The sequence below is a fragment of the Camarhynchus parvulus genome, chromosome 3 (assembly GCF_901933205.1).
Source record: "Camarhynchus parvulus chromosome 3, STF_HiC, whole genome shotgun sequence".
In the NCBI taxonomy this organism is placed as follows: Eukaryota; Metazoa; Chordata; class Aves; order Passeriformes; family Thraupidae; genus Camarhynchus; species Camarhynchus parvulus.
The window spans coordinates 742,702-759,448 of NC_044573.1; the positions used below are offsets into that span (position 1 = coordinate 742,702).

At 51.5% G+C, this 16,747-nt stretch overlaps 2 protein-coding genes across 2 annotated transcripts in view; one reads left to right on the forward strand and one right to left on the reverse strand.

The window, feature by feature from the left end:
- PAK5 (p21 (RAC1) activated kinase 5) overlaps positions 1-2,549 on the forward strand; it is a 78,292-nt gene extending 75,743 nt beyond the window's left edge. Inside the window, exon 9 of the mRNA XM_030946369.1 lies at positions 415-2,549. Coding sequence (XP_030802229.1) covers positions 415-570 — 156 coding nt within the window. The 3' untranslated portion in view covers positions 571-2,549. The remainder of the gene's footprint in view (positions 1-414) is intronic.
- A 3,470-nt stretch (positions 2,550-6,019) lies between these two features.
- LAMP5 (lysosomal associated membrane protein family member 5) lies at positions 6,020-16,003 on the reverse strand. The gene is made up of 6 exons (XM_030945736.1): positions 15,804-16,003; positions 15,364-15,536; positions 15,048-15,179; positions 14,870-14,975; positions 13,309-13,497; positions 6,020-6,723 (listed from the first exon to the last, which is right to left on the reverse strand). The coding sequence occupies exons 1-6, from the start codon at positions 15,841-15,843 to the stop codon at positions 6,545-6,547; spliced, it is 819 nt and encodes a 272-aa protein (XP_030801596.1). The 5' UTR covers positions 15,844-16,003; the 3' UTR covers positions 6,020-6,544.
- Positions 16,004-16,747: the final 744 nt, after the last annotated feature.

The following is a 16,747-nucleotide window of genomic DNA, read 5'->3' on the forward strand; positions in this document are numbered from 1 at the left end:
GTTTGTGCCTGACCCTAGCACTGCTTTTGCAGTCAGAGATGGCAAAGCGAGCTGGGCACAGCCCCAAGCTCCCTGTGCTTCCCACCCTGCCCAAGGACCAGAGCAGCCCAGCTCACTGCCCTGCTGCAGGTGGGTTGGTACATCCATGTGAGGTGCCCAAGCCTTTGGGCACCTCCCAGTTAGGGGGTGTTTCCTTCAGACCTGAGCCCTCAGCCTACCTTAATGCTGTTCTGTATCCCAGGGACACCCAAACACTCCAAACACCAGCACTGACCCACGGCCCTTCTGCTCAGCACAGCTGCTGCAGTGGGGGAGATCAGAGTGTCCCTTCCCTTCCCAAGAAAACAGCGTGGCCAGAGCAGCCCAGCTGGAGGGGCTGTGTTTGCCACCCCTGATGCCCGTGTGGTGTTTCAGGTCTCCTCGGTGCTGCGGGGCTTCCTGGACTCCATGCTGGTGCGGGAGCCCTCGCAGAGGGCCACGGCGCAGGAGCTGCTCAGACACCCCTTCCTGAAGCTGGCCGGGCCCCCGTCCTGCATCGTGCCCCTCATGAGGCAGCACAGGCACCGCTGAGGGCTCTTTGGGAAGGGGCAGTGCAGAGCCTGGCTCGTGGCGTGCGGGACCCGCAGGCAGGGAGGAGGAGGAGCAGCAGAGCCCTGAGGAGGAAAGCTGCCCTGAGGAAACGCTGCCGTGTGTGTACAGAGATGCCCGGGGGCAGGCAGTGCTCCCTGCTCCCGCTGTGCCAGGGACAGGAGCAGGCCGGGCACCATGGCTGCCAGGCAGGGCACACCCAATGCCAGCCTGGGCGAGGCAGCAGGAGCCAAACAGCTGAGCTTCACCATGGCCTGAGGCACTTCTGGCTCAGAAGAACACTTTTCTGACAAACAAAGCACTTTTTATCTCAGCCAGAGCAGCGCAATGTATTTTGCAAGAAGTTTGTAATTTTCTGTACAGTACGTTTTGATAACTTGCAGTTCTTTGTCATGTACCTGTTGTGTTAGTTAAGTAATAAGTGTAACTTAGAGAATTTGAGAAGATGAAGTTTCCTACTTTTTTAACCCTTTTGAAAACAGGGAAAAAAAGGAAAAAAAAAAAAAAAAGCAACCACAGCCACCTTTAGGAAGTTGTAAAGTTTTGCAGAGTTCCCATGGGGGGAGGAGGGGGCTCATCCTGCCCTCACAGCAGCTGGAAAAGCCAGGGATGGCTGGCAGTGGTGGGAGCGCCTGGCTTGGGGCACTGGTGACAGAGGCAGCCCCAGCCCAGCCCTGGTCAGGCTCTCCCTCTCCCCTGGCTGGGGGCCAGTGCCCCTGCCCAGGCTGGGCTGAGCCCTCTCTTGCCATGCCACCTCCCAGCCTGGGCGGACCCTTCACTTGCCATGCCACCACAAGGCCAGCTCTGCCACCACAGCAGCCTCCATGACTGCTGTCGCACTCTGGCAGGGGACAGGGAGAGCAGCAGCTCCTCCTGCCAGCCCAGAGGGAGCCCCAGAGCTCAGGCAGAGCCCTGGAGGGGATGGGTTGGGTTGGGATGAGCTGCCAGCGTTTGCCAGAGAGGAGGAGTTGTGCTGCTGTCTAGACCTTTCTGAATGTTGATGCAACAGTTGACTACTGCAGTACAATTTTGTGTTATTTGTTGGATGACTTTGCATGTTAACTGTAGGCCTAAATAGATTTGCCTTTAAAATTTTTAGAAGTGCTTCATAATTATATCAATGAGAAACTAATTTTATTTATTAACAATTAGTTGTTTTTAATTCTGTATAATACAAAAGCCATGTTTTTCAAGTTTGTTTTTTTTTCTTACTGACCTCATTTTATGGTATCTTTAAGAACCACAAAGCCAACTTTGTGAAAACACAGTTTGTTTCTTTTTATGAAATTTCATAGTTAATAAATTAATTGTTATTTATTGTAGTAAATTATAACCAAACATCTAAACCTGGCAGGAGCTGTTGCTTAAAGGTCTTCCTCTGGGAGAAGAGTTGCCAATAGTAAAGAAGCTCCTTTAGTTCTGCCCTTAAAGAATATTTGGAGGGAGAGAAGCAATTAAAAAAAGGAAAAAAGGAGATAAGGATGACCTGGAACATGGAAGAGCTGTTCTTACATCAGTGTCTTACCCCCCGTGCTCTCTCCCCCCAGCCCTGTTTGCACATTTGAAGAAGACACTGAAGAAAATGTTTGGCTCCCAGAGCCCCCCCAGCGGGAGCACCCCCAGCCTCCCAGGGCTCTCTTTTGTAGTCTTGACAACTCAGGAAACCAGGCTGCACCAGTCCAGGCAACGGCACAACTTAATACTAGCTACAAAATTAGCTTTTTTAACCATCTTTGAATAAAAAAGGGGGTTGGTGGGAGTTTTTTCTTCAATACTCAGCACATTTTAGGCTGTACAAGTGAAGAATTTTCTGCAATTTTCTTATCATTAGATACTTTAAGCAGTGTTCATTGAGTTTACTGAGAGTTTTGTCAATTTCAAAGGGGTTTTTTTGTGAACACCAGCTACTGGTGAAACAAATGCACATGCAAGTTCAATAAATTAATTAATAAACACTTTAAGTTTCAGTGTGGGTTTTTTTTTTTCCCCATGCCTTTTTCCTGCTTTATAGATTTGACTCAGTCTCAAAGTACTGGACCAAGCAGATAACAAAGAAAAAAAAGTGTTCTTATTTTATATATATATATATATATATATATATATATATATATATAAAAATTATATAGATGTTATATGTAACAAAGGAAAAAAGTGTTCTTATAATATAGATATATATTATTCTTATATATATCTATATTATTCCTATATATTCTGTATAACAAAGAAAAAAGTGTTGTTATATATATAAACACACAAGATACACATGTATGATACACATCCATATATATAAATAGTGATTTATAGAGCTGCCCCAAGTGATTTCTAAGTGTCAGTGCATTCCCACCTCCCTTTCTCTATCCCCTAAATAATCCCTAATTACACATCCCCAGTTTTTAGCTCCCAGCTGTTGGTCTCTCACACCTGCAGACAGCAGTTGTCCCCAGTTTCCCCAGCAGCACCAGTCAACTGGTGAATCTACAATGTTATTTGCTACCTTCAAGTCTTACAGGTGAGCATTTCTATTACTTTTGGTTCCTGACATCAGTAAATACTTCAAAATACATTGAAAAAAGTGTAATGCCATCACCTAAAAGCAAACAAATAAGGATGTGAAGAGCATCCATTGACTCAGAAGCTGAGGCTGATATTGCAGTGAAATGATTCCCACCTGTCACTAGGGAATGGTGGCTATTTCTGAGCTCACACTTCTGAAACTACTCCCAAATACTCCTCACCGTGGTAGCAGAGGCCAGGACATTTCCTGGCTGTGTCAGCCCCCTCCTCAGCAATACATCAATAATTGATAATTAAAGTTCTAATCACAAGCACTCTGTAAGTCATTAGCAGCTGCTTTAGTAAGTGCCTAATTATTACAGGTCCTTGCAGAGCTCAGTAGGGTGATAAGGTGTATTTATGCACCTTCTACTGCTGTGTTCATAAACATCTAGAAAGCAAAGCTTTCAATTTGCAGCTCACCCATAAAAAGCCATAAATAAATGAAAGCTAAATACTAAATTAAATCACAACAAAGTGCTGCCATCCTGAAGATGCTGCTGCAGTTTGACAGGCAGGAGAGAAGTTGGACATAATCTCTCTCATAAATAATTTTTCATAAATAGGCTTGAAAAGCTTAAAGCAATGGAGAATTCATATCAATTTTAGTAAATGTGAACAAAAGGATGGGGAGAGTGAAAAGATTTTAAAAGGTTTTCATCCAAAAGCTTAAATAACTTTTTTTTTCAACCAAGATGCATCAATCTGGGACACAAACTGTCACCGACATTAAATTATTGTTTCTTTTTCCTTTCTTCCCCAAAAAGCAAAAACATTTCTGTTCAACCAAAATAATATTTTCTGTCAGTTCAGAAAAATCAAGAAATGAATTCTTGTATTCCTGTGTTCCCAATAGCTTACAGACACACTCACCCCCTGAAGGTGAAGCCAGGTGCTTCCTAAGGGAAGCCCTCATGTGCCAGGAAAAGCAGCAGAAGCCCTTCAGGCAGGCACAGGAGCAGCATCAGCTTTTGGGGGGTTGTCCCCATCCAGTGGCCATTGCCACCACCTCAGGGCTCTGGGGTCAGTCCCTGTGAGTGCCCTGACAGGGTCGGTGCAGGATGCATTAAGGACAGGTCACAGAGGCCACCACAACCAGCCTTTTTCCATCTTACATCCACACAGATGTTCGGGAGCACCTCCCTGTTCCAGCCGGCAGGTCGTGCTCACAGGAGGAGGCACAGCAAGGGCCTGCCACCACCTGCACGGGGCACAGGCTCCCCCAGAGCAGCCTGGGCATGGTGTCCCCAGCCACTGCCACTCCTGCAGCCACACTCAGCCAAGGCCCCGCTCCTGCTGCCCTCAGCAGCTCCATGAACTCCCCCTTCCCAGGAGGAAGGCAGCCAGGTGGGACTGTCCTCTGAGAGACTGGGAGGGCTGCAGGTGGGGGCATTGTCCCATCCCTCCCACAGCCCCGTGCCAGAACGGCCTCTCCAGGACACAAATGGCAGTGGAGGGGCTGCTCTGGCATCTGCAGCTCAGCTGCTGGCTTCCTTTTTGTGTTTGATTATTCTTTGGGAGGTCACAGTGGCAGATGTGCCAGGCTGATGGGAGCTGGCTGGGAGAGCCTGCCTGGCCCCAGGGCAGACAAGGGTGAGGCAGGACAAAGCTCCTCTCTATTAAGGATGAACCTTTAATCCTTTTATTCACCCTCCTGCTACCCCTGCCTTTTTCTAACTGCCTCTAAAAGAACCTTTTCTTTCCTTTTTAATTACCAGCTTATTGTAGGCAGTGGCACTCAGTCAGTCTAAAGCTCACCCAGGACCCTTTCAGTGCAGTTCTACAGGAAAAGGGCAAAGCCACAATCATTGTTAGTGCCATAATTTTGCTTTTTGCATCCAAATGAGAAAACAGCTGAGCATAACACAGAAACGAGACCAGGAATAAGGCAGGACTAAAGGAAGGCTTATACTGCATCCACCTTCATCAAAAAACCCATACATTTTGGAGGAGACTACAGCGTTAAAGAACAGGTAAGTTTCTTCTCTTACCTTTTTCCAACATTGAAATGACTGTTTTTGATTGAGTTTTAAGCTGAAAGAAAACAATCAAGCCTCTGAACTGAATCAGTTTAAGAACAAGGTAGTGTTTTCCACACCCTAAATAGACACAAGGCCTGGCCTAACTCCTGCTGAGGTAACACTGGAGCCAAGTGGAGTCAGAGGGCTCAGTGGGAATTGGACTATACACTAAAACACATCATTGCCCACACAACACACTGGAAAAACAACCAAAATATAGAAGAAAATTAGGGACAACCAACAAATTAGAGAACACTGACCCACCATGGTGTCTTCATCAAGCCATCTGCAGCACAACCACTGCTGGAAATAAATCCTGTATATGCCATCCACTCAGATGATGCATTTGTGTTCTGATTCCATTGGTACCATGGAGTGAGCACAAAGCATTACATCGTTTCAAATTAAGAAGGCAAATCAAGCATTATGTATGTACATGTTTTAATTAATTTTAAAAATCATCTACATTTAAGGATAGATTTCAAGGGTTCCCTTATATTTTTTCCGTTACATTAGATTATACCTGAATAATCTGCATAGTAACTTTAACATTACAGTTTTCTTTTTCTCTTTTTTTTTTTGTTTTGTTGTGAAAGTTATCAGTTGCAGGTAGCAATGTAACATCTCAACCACAATCACAATACGTGCAGGATGCCCAGCCAGAAGCATTTCTCAGTTGACTTGCAGTAGCACGGCACTTTATAATTTGTGTATCAATACTTATTTTCTTTTTTTTTCTAAGTTTACTTCAGATGTGGCTCAAGAAGCAAAAACAAACTTTCTTCACCCAGTCTCAGGTGTGGGGTCAGCTCCACAGCTGTGATCTGCTCCACTGGAGTTACTGACCTTGAATTTTATTTTTTTTTCCCAAAGCACACCTGCATTTGCCTCCATGCTTTCCTTAACATGAGTGCAAACTTGGGGATGTGGTTTGAGTCCCATCATCGGAGGGCCTGAATGAGCCCTGTGCAATGGCTCTGTCTCCCAGCCCTGCTTCCTGCATGGACAGGAACGTGGAGGGCTGAATGCTCCAAAGGTGACACAGGGGAGGTAAGAATCTCTTGGGATGGGAAAAAAGGAACAAAACAAGAAAGCTAATTGTGCTCCCAGTGTGAAACTCTGACATGTGAAGCATTTCTGTTTCCAGATGATCAGCCCAGCTGCTTAAAGGAGGTATTCAAACCACCTACAGACACCTCAGACACTGACTCTCCTTACAGAGGCTGTGTTAAAGCCAAGCCTTAGCCTGGGTGTCTCCATGAAATACCCAGGATTAGGTGCTGTGAATACCATCCCTTACCCCCAGAACCTTTCCTCACCCACAGAAAAAAGTGCTTTTGCTTTTTCTACCTGATCAGTGCCCAGGCTGCTCGGTGCTGCTCCTACCCCATGTGTTTGTACTGAGACCTGTCCCGAGGGATCTGCACCTGGCTGGCTGTCAGCTTGTGGTGGATGTGGTAGATGCCCAGGGTCACCACGATCACCAGCCCCAGGATCAGCCCCAGGATCAGGGGCAGCGTTTCCTCCAGCTGCTCCTGCTGGTCCACCGGGCACTTGTGCTCTGCAGGGAAGAAAGAGGGAAAAGGGACATGGCTGAGACTGCAGGGGAAGGAACAGGGGAAAAGGGACATGGCTGAGACTGCAGGGGAAGGAACAGGGGAAAGAGGGGAAAAGGGACATGGCTGAGACTGCAGGGGAAGGAACAGGGAACTGCAGGGAGGAAAGGGGAAAAGGGACATGGCTGAGACTACAGGGGAAGGAACAGGGGAAAAAGGACATGGCTGAGACTCTGCAGGGGAAGGAACAGGGGAAAAGGGACATGGCTGAGACTCTGCAGGGGAAGGAACAGGGGAAAAGGGACATGGCTGAGACTCTGCAGGGGAAGGAACAGGGGAAAAAGGACATGGCTGAGACTCTGCAGGGGAAGGAACAGGGGAAAAAGGACATGGCTGAGACTCTGCAGGGGAAGGAACAGGGGAAAAAGGACATGGCTGAGACTCTGCAGGGGAAGGAAGAGGGGAAGAGGGGAAAAGGGACATGGCTGAGACTCTGCAGGGGAAAGAAGAAGGGAAGAGGGGAAGAGGGACGTGGCTGAGATGCCGTGAGCTGTGGCTCCCCGGTCACGGCTCCATGCAGAACAGAGTGGCTGCAGCTGCCTGCAGAGCCCTGGGGAGAAAATCAATTGCCTTGGAGCAAAGTGGAATCACTCACAAGGCAGGGAGAGGCTACATCTATCAAACCAGCCCACACGCTGGAGAAACACTTCCATGCCCATAAGCTCAGCCTTCTCTGCCACACATTGATGGCCTTGTTGGGAACGGGGCAGCCAAAGCCTGAGGTTCCTGAGTGCCCCAAGAGCTGTTTTGTTTATTCAGGCAGAGAGTCTGGAGAGGCCTCAGCATCAGGAAGGCTTTAATTCTGCACCAGACTCACCCTGCACATCACCCAGAGATTCCCCCTCTATCTGCAGGCTGGCAGAGGTCCAACAGCACCACTGCCCCTCTCTGTGAGCTCCCCAGGGACACGGCTCCAGCCCTGGCAGAGCACACACGTGTGTGTCTGTGTCAAACAGCACCCCAGCACCCCACACTGTCCACCAAATACAGCAAAGGAGCAGCAGAAACAACGTGAGCCCTGCCAGTGCTCTTGTCTCTGGCTGACGAGTCTCTGCCACAGCCTAATAAACCACTAGAAAATAGTGATACAATGGGAAAATACTTTTCTGTTGAGCTTGGAAAGGCCACCAAGGTCAGGAACATGGAACACTGGTAATCCTGGCTCAGCTCTCCCTTACACTTCCAGAGCCTACTGCAGGCCAGGGTGACAGGATCAGGATGCACATCTTTCCCCACAGGATTGTTGCTTCTCAACAATTGTGCTGGTGGACAGGCAGGGTCCATGCTGCTGAGATGGGGCTGCCAGGCTAAAAAGGAGAAAAATGCCAGTTCTGGGGGAAAAAAAGGGTACGTGATACAGGAAGGACAATTCTCTGTCTTCATTGTATTAGAAATGTGCTGGAAACAATGACAACTTTAAGGGGGAAAAGAAAGGGAAAATAGAAAAGCTGTGTGTTAGATGAACAAATACAAAGGGCACCACAAATTCCCCCTTGCTAATGACTGTCCAGATGGGTTCCCCAGGCAGCTGACTGCAGAGATCTGCAATAACCACGAAGAGCAGTTGCTCCACAAATCTAACAGCATGTGGCAAAGAGCAGGAGAAACCCAGAGAGCCCCAGGCCCAGGCAGGAGGTGACAGCAGGGACCCATCTCCAGCGGTGCTGGCACCTCCAGGAGCTCCACCGCGTCCTGGAGTGCAGCCTCCTGCCAGCAATGGCATCAGGAAACATTTCAAGCTGTAAATGAGGTAAAACAAAAAAAAGCAAAAGTGGAATGTTGTCTAACACACAAGAATGTCCTTTTCAGTTCCAGTTGCTCACTGTTTCACCAGAGGAGTGATTAATCACCAGGACTGTGGCACAGGCGACTCAGCAATTGCTGCAATGCAGGGGTTTTGTTTGTTTGTAGTGAGGAGAATGGGGGCAGAAATCCTGATGGTTACTTAGCTCCCAAAATTGGGTTTCTAGTGCTCCATGGAATTGTTCCCAGTTTAGGATGCCAAGGCCTGAGCAGCTCACAGGGACACAAGGCCAGGCTGAGCTGACAGCAGGAAAAGCCACTCAGGGGGCAGTGCTGTGGGGCCAGGGCTGCTCTGAGCCCACTCCCCACAGGTACAGAGCAGCACCGTTCCCACGGGAGGGACCCAAGCTCCTGTGCACCCCCCCATGGCTGCAGACAGGCTGTGCTGAGCTGCCAAGCAGCACGAGACCACTCTGGCTGGACACTGATTTCTGCTGGGGAAGTGGCTTAGCTGAAACCCAAGAGAAGATGGAGAGGATGCTGCTGGAAACCCAGCTGAGAGGATTCCCCGTGCTCAAACACACACCAGGTTTTCCTTGCACCTTTCCCCAAACAGGAATGCTCCAGGAGAACAGGCTGCATGTGGGGGGCTGCAGCCAGTGGAGAAGGCAAAGCTAAAAGCACCAGTGCAGAAAACGGACCCAGCTCTGAAGCCCCCACTTGTAACATTTGAATTCCATCAAATGTTGCCAAAGCAAACCAGCTACAGAGCACAAAACACGCCAGAGGACGTGGCCAGATATCCATGGTCCACAGAAAGCCAGGCTGTGTTTAAGGGTCTGTGTCACAACTCAAAAAGGTGTCAGCTCCTGCAAGCAACCAAGGAAGAGAGTTCTTTATCCTGACACTATTTTTAAGAGGATTAAAATAAAATAAAATAATCAAGAAAGCCAACAGGAAGGAGAAAAAAAAGCAGCAGGCAAAGCTGTCAGTCTCCAGCAGCACATCCCCAAACCCAGCTGGACCCACTGCACCTCCCTGGGCAGAACAGCTGCCTCTGCCCTACAACACCAGAAACATCCATTTTCTCCTTTTGGAGCAGACCACCAAAGCCTGGGCTCTTTGGAGACTGCAGGGGCAATGGGAATGGGGGGACCCAGTACGGAGGCACTGGGAAGTGCTAAGCACAAACACATCTGCAGCAGAAGTCAGCTCTCTGGGTGCTGACTGCTAGGAGGGTTAATTCTCTATTTTAACATTAATACCATGTTAATCCAAATTTTATGACAAATAAAAATACTTTCACATTTATAAAAGGGTACTTTAACATTTCTACAGCATGTTTCACCCCAAGAATTCAAAGCAAAGGCACTGAGGTCCACAACACAGCGGGGAGGCAGGCAGGCAGCAGGTACCATTCCTGCTCCATCAGCACAGGAAAAGGCAAAGGGGAACAGGAAGAGAGAAGGGTTTGCATAAAGTCCATGGCAGGAAAATTTGGGTGTTCAACCCCCTCAAGTATGCGTAGGTTGATGCTTGACAAACAGAGAACCACTGCACTGGGAACAGCTACAATTTCAGAATTAATGACCCTGCAGGAAAACAGCCCCTTCTGTCAAATTTTCCCCAGTATTTCACTCCAGGTCACAGGATCTCAGCATTTCCCAGTTGCTGGGGTTACCCTCAGTCCAGCGAAGCCAGCAGGTCCCTGGCAATAAGGAGGAAGTTGGGGCGATGCTGGGAGCTCTGCTGCACCCCAAACACAGCAGGGTCACCCCTCTGGCAGGGTGGTGCCACCCCCGGTCCCTGCCCCGGGCAACACCCACTGCAGAGGGATACAAAGGAGGTGTCGAGGTGCATTCCTCACTGCTCCTTTGTGCTGTGCCTCCTCCCAGGCTCACGTACTGCCACGGTTTCTATGGTGAGCGCTCGCCCAATTCCAGTAGGGGCTGTGCAACCACCTAAGAGCCCATTTTCCCCTTCCAGAATCCTCCTGCGGAGCACACGCGGCAAACAACCCGGCAGAAGGCACAGCGCCCTCCCGCAGGCACCAGCGCCAGCCCGAGCATCGGCACAGGGATCATCCCAAGGGGGGGAAAACAGCCCAGCTGTGTCCGGCATGACATCCTGGGTTTTGGGATTTTGAGATGGGAGTTTGTAAGTAAACACTTAAAAAAATTAAAGAAAGAAGGATCAGGTGCTTCTCAAAAAGCGGCTGCATACCTTGGAGCAAAGGACCCTTGAGAAAAATGTGGCCCTCAAGTGGGAGGTCGCAGCTCCCTCTGACCCACCCCAGGATCCCAGTCCCTGATTATCAGCTGTTGTATCCCTTTGTATTGCTATTTTTCATCATATTGCTTTATATTCGAATTTTTAGATATAAAATCAAAAGAGCTGACACTTTCTCTGGGGTTCTTCCATCAGTTTAAATATTTTCCCACCCTCTTGATCCAGCTCTCATTTTACTAATCTTCTAAGCTGAAAAATGTACACACATTTTCCCTATTAAAAAAAGAATTAACGAACTCTGAATGAAAAAAATTTCTGCTGCTTCTCTATTGAAAAATAAAAATTTAAATAAATAAATAAATGTGGATTTGTGAAGGTTGGAAGCAGTGTCTCAAAAAAAAAAAATACTCTAGCACATGAATTTAAGCATTCCAAAAAACCAAAGACAATGCAATCATTCCCTACAAGCCTATTAACCTATCCCTGCCAGGACAGTGTCAGGACTAATGAAGAAACCTTTCCCCCATTTCTTTGTGGAAAAAGAGACCCGACCCTCCTGTGTCTTGGTGATTCTTCCGCTCTAGCAGGTCTCTTTCTCTCCTCCAAAATATTTTAAAATGTTCTGTAGCTTGTTCATAATTAATAGGAATTTTACCTAATGGGAAATTAATGAAGCAAGAAGGAGAAGGCTAATTACTGTAATTTGAGATTGGCAGTGGTTCTCAGACCCCACAAAGGATGCTGCTCTGCCATGTGTGTGCCGAGGACGCGCCGGGCTGGAGGGAACGCGGCGCTGGGAGAGCAGCAGTGCCCAGGATGGAGCTCCATTGATAAATCACCTCCCAGCCCCTCTGACCACCCCTCCAGGTGCTCTCTGCTGCTCAACTTCCAGTGGAATTCAACAAAAAGGAGTGTAATTAAATAATGAGAGCAGCAACTACAGAAAACCCCATTGAGCTTGACAAAGAGAGAAGCCATGCTGTCCTCCAGAGGAGGAATTCCCTCCATGTGTTTAAAGATTGCTAAAGCAACATCATGTCTTTGTGTGCTGGAGAAAAGAAAAGCCCACCAAACTACAGCAACAAAGGAGAAAACAAAATAGAAACAAAATTGCTGCCTGACAGGAATGAGCATATCATGAAAACAGCAGGAAGATTCCTTTGGCAGTGAGCCCCAAGTTTGGTTGTTTTAACTGGGAGCTCTAGGACTTCATGGGTTTGGTATCACCGAGATACAGCCTTGCATATTTTAAACACGCTGTTCTCAGCCCCCAAGGTCTGCCCAGCCCAACCCTGAGCGCAGGAATCCTGGATCCACAGGAGGAAAAAGAGGGTAAAGCTACGCCAACAAAAAAAATTACAGCAAACTATTAAGTTCTACTTTTTTCTCCATGTAAATCTAAGAAAAATGTGGTACTACTTTGATACAAAAACACCCTGCCCACGGATAAAACCAACTCAGTATTACACTGGCCTTGCTGTGAGTAATTCAGCCAGGCAGAGCTCTGCCAGCACATGCAGCAGCACGAATTTACAACATCGGTGAGAGGACGTGAGTCGTGAGTGCAACCACTCAGCTCTGCAGTCAGTGCTGGGCTTTCATTGTGTTCCAAAGCATTTCCCACATGCAAAATAATAAAGCTCCACGGTTTTAATGCTAGGCTTGAATACCACCATTTGCTAACTCATTATTAAGTGAGTTGGCCATTACACATTTTGTTTGCACCTGGTTACAATAACGGGCTTAACTCATTTTAGTGCTAAGGCAGCCCTATGAGATGGGACTGGTCTGCTCTAATCCAGGTACGGCTACACTGCCTCATTCAGCCTGATGGGAAAGCCAAGGGGGAGCCAGGGAGGAGGAGCACCGTGGATTCCTTGGGATAAAGGAGCCTGAGACTGCAGGAATCCTGTCCCATGGCAGCATTGCTGCAGGCTCCAGTGCAACCCTTTGATACAAAGAGCATGTTTTAACTCAGGTTTTCCTTTCTCCACCATGGATGTTAAGGAATCCCAGAAGCAGAATGGCATCCCATGTGTTTGGTGCTCGAGGAGCCTCACTGAGGTCCCTATTTCGCTTCCTTCCCCCTCACCAAGGGCATTAACCAAGCTGGAGCCAGGAACGTGCACCCCCAGCCTCCCCTGCCACTGCAGCCCCAAGCTTCCCCAGCGTGCAGCAGCCCTAAGGAGCCCCTGGGGCTGTGCTGAAGCATTTTTGTGCTGCAGAGGAGACGCCTCAGCCTTGCAGGGCTCCCCAGCAATGCTGCATTGGGGCTAGCTGGCAATCTGATTCTATAAATACTTACAAAAGCCAACATACACACAACGATAGCCCATGTTTTGGCTGCTGGGCTGAATTTGTAAAGCCTTTTGGGGGATCACAGAGGCAAGGAATGGGTTGGAGGGACTGCAGAGAGCACTGGTAACAGGCTGCAGTGAGGGGAAGGTGGTCCTGGAAGAGGTGGGACCCAAATTCCTTCAGTAGATTGCAACATCCCCAAAGGCTGTGACAGCACCAGCACCTCGGGGATGCGGGACGTGCCTCTGCCTGCTCCTTACCTTCACTGAAGACAAAATCCGCGGGGATGTCGAAGGGCTGGAGCCGCACTTCCGACAGCAGGAGCTGCACGGACTTCTGGTGGTCGCTGGAGACGAGGGAGATGGTCTGTTGCGCCTGGCACTCGTAGGACCGCCCGGCAGGGGTCACCAGGGCCGAGAGCCGGTGCGAGCTGGCCGTGTGCTTCCCGGCTGCCCAGGGGACACACACGGGTCAGGCCCGGCGCCGAGGGGCCGCACGAACAGAGGCAACGAACCGAACGTGCGTGACACGGCCGGGGCGCAATGCGGCAGCAGCGCCCTGCTGCTCCGGAGGGTCCTCCCGGGGTGGGACCCCGCTTTGGTGGGACACCCCACACAGCCAGGGCAGCCCCCGCACCGGGATGGGCTCCCGCAAGCGGGAACACAGCTCCAGCACACGGAGCAGCTCCACAAAGCGCAGAGCTGGCCCCGCTGCCGCCGGCTCCGCTCCTGTCACAGCGCCTGGAGTCCCTAACGTGAAATGGTTCCCGCTCGCACACACTCGGGGTGCAGCCCGGCACCGTGGCTGTGCTCCCCACAGCTGGGGAACGCCCATTTCTGAGGCTGCACCTGGGCTCTGAATCCAGGTAGGCTGGAGCAGTGCCATTGGGGACCACCCCGCAAAGCAGGACAGGCCACAAAGCCTTCCTGAAAACACAACGGGGCCGTTTCACACAAGTATAAATTAGAGAAAATATTTTCCCATCACACCGAGCTTGTTTGGCAAGCGAAGGCCGCTGCAGCTGAGCCAGGTGGAACGAGGGGTATCTTCCACCTCCTGCTTTCTGCAGCCCTTTGTTCCCCTCGGGCAGCACAAAAAGGCAATCAGTGCTTCACACGGGCAGGGGCTGATGCGGCACGGCCGGCTCCGTGCTTTGGGGACTCAAACAGTGGGAAAACAGCCCCAAAACCAGCATGTCTTATGGCAACAACTCTAAACGCCCTTTTCACTGGAGCTGGAAAATCCTGAGGGAGAACTATTTGCAAGTAACAATATTTCATTTTTCAATTCAAGACAACACATTTCTGAGCCGAAATGAAATAAAAACCAAATGAAAGCCAAAAGAATGGAAACCCAGTGAGAAAAGAGGAGGCTGCTGGGTGCGGAGGTGTGTGGGGGTACGACACTAATGTCAATCTCAGGTATCCCGGGGAACTGCTGCTTTCCCACCTATTCAACCATCAGCGGGATTAACCTCAAAAACAATCTCCCCACAGGAAAGGAGACAAGTTTTTCCAGCCCAGGTGTCTCCCTGTCCCACCCCTCGGGCCCTGAGTACCACAGGACAGCGCTGCAAACGGGCAGAGCTGGGCTCTCCCTCCCCCGCCAACCGCGGTGATTAAAAACAAGGGGAAAAAAAAAACAGCGGAGGAAAAAAACATTAAAACATGCGGTTTAAAGCCGGCAGCTGGTCCCGGCTTTGTCGGGAGGATTTGGGGTTTCCTGTTTGCCGTAAGCTACATTTAGGAGCAGCCCGCTGAGCGCTCCCCGCGCCCGCCCGCCCGCCGGGATCTCCCTTAATCCCCGAGCCCGGGCGCTTACGGCTGACGGCATCCTTGAAGTAGGTGCGCTCGGAGGTGTCGTAGGTGAACTGGATCCGGCTGAGCTTCCAGGACGCCTCGGGGCCCCGGGACGTGTTGTGCCCCTCCTGCCGAGACAGGGCCGGTGAGGACCCCGCGGAGCCGCCGCGCCCCCGGCCCGGCTCCCGGCGTGCCCGTACCTTCAGGAAGGAGAGTTTGAGGGTGTACGCTTGGTCCAGCCACGAGAGCTCCAGCTCCGACTCGTTCGTGCCGCACTTGCCCTTCATCTCGGCGCCCCGCGACAGCGGGATATCGGCTTGCTCCGTGATCAGCTGCAAAAGGGAGCGGGGCTCAGCGGGGCGACCCCCGAGTCCCCCCCTGCCCCAGCGGAAAATCTTCGGAGGGAATAAAGGACTTTCCGAAAGTAGCGGCAGATGTGTGCATGTGTGTGTGCCCCCTGCCATCCCCGGTCCTGCCGGAGCCCCGGACCCCTGGGCCGCCCGCGACCCCACTCACATCCACATAATTGCTGGCCCACACGTCGTAGGGGACGATGAACTTGGCGGCGAATTCGGCCATGAGACACGTCGTCCGGTTTTCCCGCACCACGAAGATGTCCTTCTCGGGGTTAGGGGAGAGCCCGGAGAGGTTTTCAACTTCTTGCTCGGCGGCCAAGCGAGCCGCGGCGTCTGCGGGCACAGCGGGGCTGAGCGCCGGCAGCCCCGGGCCCGGCGCCTCTACCGCTCACCCTAAAAGCCCCGCCACCCCCGAGCCCGCTGGAGCAAGCTACTCTATCGCGACGGGGCGTTCCTGTCGCGACTGAGCAGCTGGAGGCGATGTGACAGCCGGTGGCGGTGATGCGAGACCGGTGCCGTGACAGCGCCGAGTCCGTCAGCGCCAGCGGCTGCCTGGTCGCGACAGGGCTCCGTGTCGCGACTCGCCACCCAGGTACTCACGGAGGATGAAAAGCAGCCCCGGGAGACGCCCCCCGGCCATTCTCCCTGCTCGGTCCCGGCGTGGCCGCGGCTGCTGCAGCTGCTCCTCCGAAAGGTCCGCTCCGGAGAAAAGAAAAAAAAAATTAAAAATAAAAAGGAGGGGGGAAAAAGCCGCACACCTCCTTCCTCAGGAGCCGCACAGGCTGCAAAAGCACTCTGCTGCGGAGTGGCGGGGAGGAGGGACGGGGAAAGTGTGTGGGTGTGCGGGGAGGAGGAGGAGGAGGGGAGATGCCGGCGGAGCTGATGGAGCGCCCACGCCGAGGGACGGGGCGTACGCAGCCGGGCGGGGAGGAGGGAAGAGGGATTCCCCCCCTCCGACGCCGGGCCCCGCCGCAGCTCCCCGCCGAGGGGCTGCCGGGGATCCCCGCGGGGCTCGGGCCGCCCGCCCGACGCGCGGCTGGAGCGGAGCGGGCTCACCGCGAGCGCTCCCCGCTGCCCCGGCAGCGCCGGCGCTGGGGCCGGGACCCCCTCGGCCCGGCGGGAGGGAGGAGGGGATACCTATTCCTGTGCCGGCTGCTCACAGAGCGTCACTAATTTCGGTGAAGGCGAACAGCTGCTCCGCGCGTTAATTTAGGAAGAAACGGGGGGTTATTTTTGTGCGGCAAGGTCGGAAGCAAATCCGCATCCTTCTGTGAGCGGCCATCGGCACACCTGAGCTCTAAGATGTCCCAAACCACAACGCGCACCGTAACATAAAACCCAACAGCCCAAGAAGGTGCTGTAAAACAGAAACAACACCGCCCGTGCCGGCGTTTTTGGGGGCACAGGCAGGAGGTGCGCCTCGGAGGTGGGACAGGGCCAGCTGAGCCCGGGCACTCAGGGTTTTGTCCCTGGCCGGGTCCAAGGTGCGACACAGCGAGGCCCGGCGCTGAGCAGAGAGGGGGCTGCGGGGCGGGGAGAGAGCA